Source organism: Myotis brandtii, unplaced genomic scaffold (assembly GCF_000412655.1).
Source record: "Myotis brandtii unplaced genomic scaffold, ASM41265v1 scaffold1606, whole genome shotgun sequence".
Taxonomy (NCBI): Eukaryota; Metazoa; Chordata; class Mammalia; order Chiroptera; family Vespertilionidae; genus Myotis; species Myotis brandtii.
Window position 1 is genome coordinate 447,697 of NW_005355862.1, and position 347 is coordinate 448,043.

The 347-nt window shown below is 65.1% G+C and overlaps 1 protein-coding gene across 2 annotated transcripts in view; it reads right to left on the reverse strand.

Annotated features, from left to right (window-relative positions):
- DOK5 (docking protein 5) overlaps positions 1–347 on the reverse strand; it is a 146,791-nt gene that overhangs the window by 146,074 nt on the left and 370 nt on the right. The window contains exon 1 of one of the 2 annotated variants that reach the window (XM_005862112.2): positions 84–341. The exons of the other annotated variant lie outside the window; for it this stretch is intronic. Within the exon in view, the coding sequence (XP_005862174.1) occupies positions 84–149 (66 nt within the window). The 5' untranslated portion in view covers positions 150–341. Of the gene's footprint in view, positions 1–83; positions 342–347 lie in introns of those variants that run through there. 2 annotated transcript variants of the gene reach the window in all.

Sequence of the window (347 nt, forward strand, 5' to 3'; positions counted from 1 at the left end):
CGGGATCTTCCTCCCTCCGAGATGCTGGCTCCGGAGGAAGACAATTGAAGCAGCGAACAGAGACAACGAGGACCGGTACTCACCCCCAGGCGCCTGCTCCGGATCCTCACGTACCCTTGCTTCACTATGTCATTAAAATTGGAAGCCATCCCGGACGGCCAGCCGGTGACCCGCTCACCCCAGCGCACGCACCCGGAGCGGCTTTGGGGAGGGTGGAGGGCAGGGTCCGAGGGGGCGTGGGGGCGGGGAGAAAGTTGGAGAGGGGAAGCTGCCTGGGCTGCGGCTCCGCGTGGCTCTAGAAGACGCACATCAGTCTGTCCCCCCAGACCCTGAAAGTGGGCGGCCGG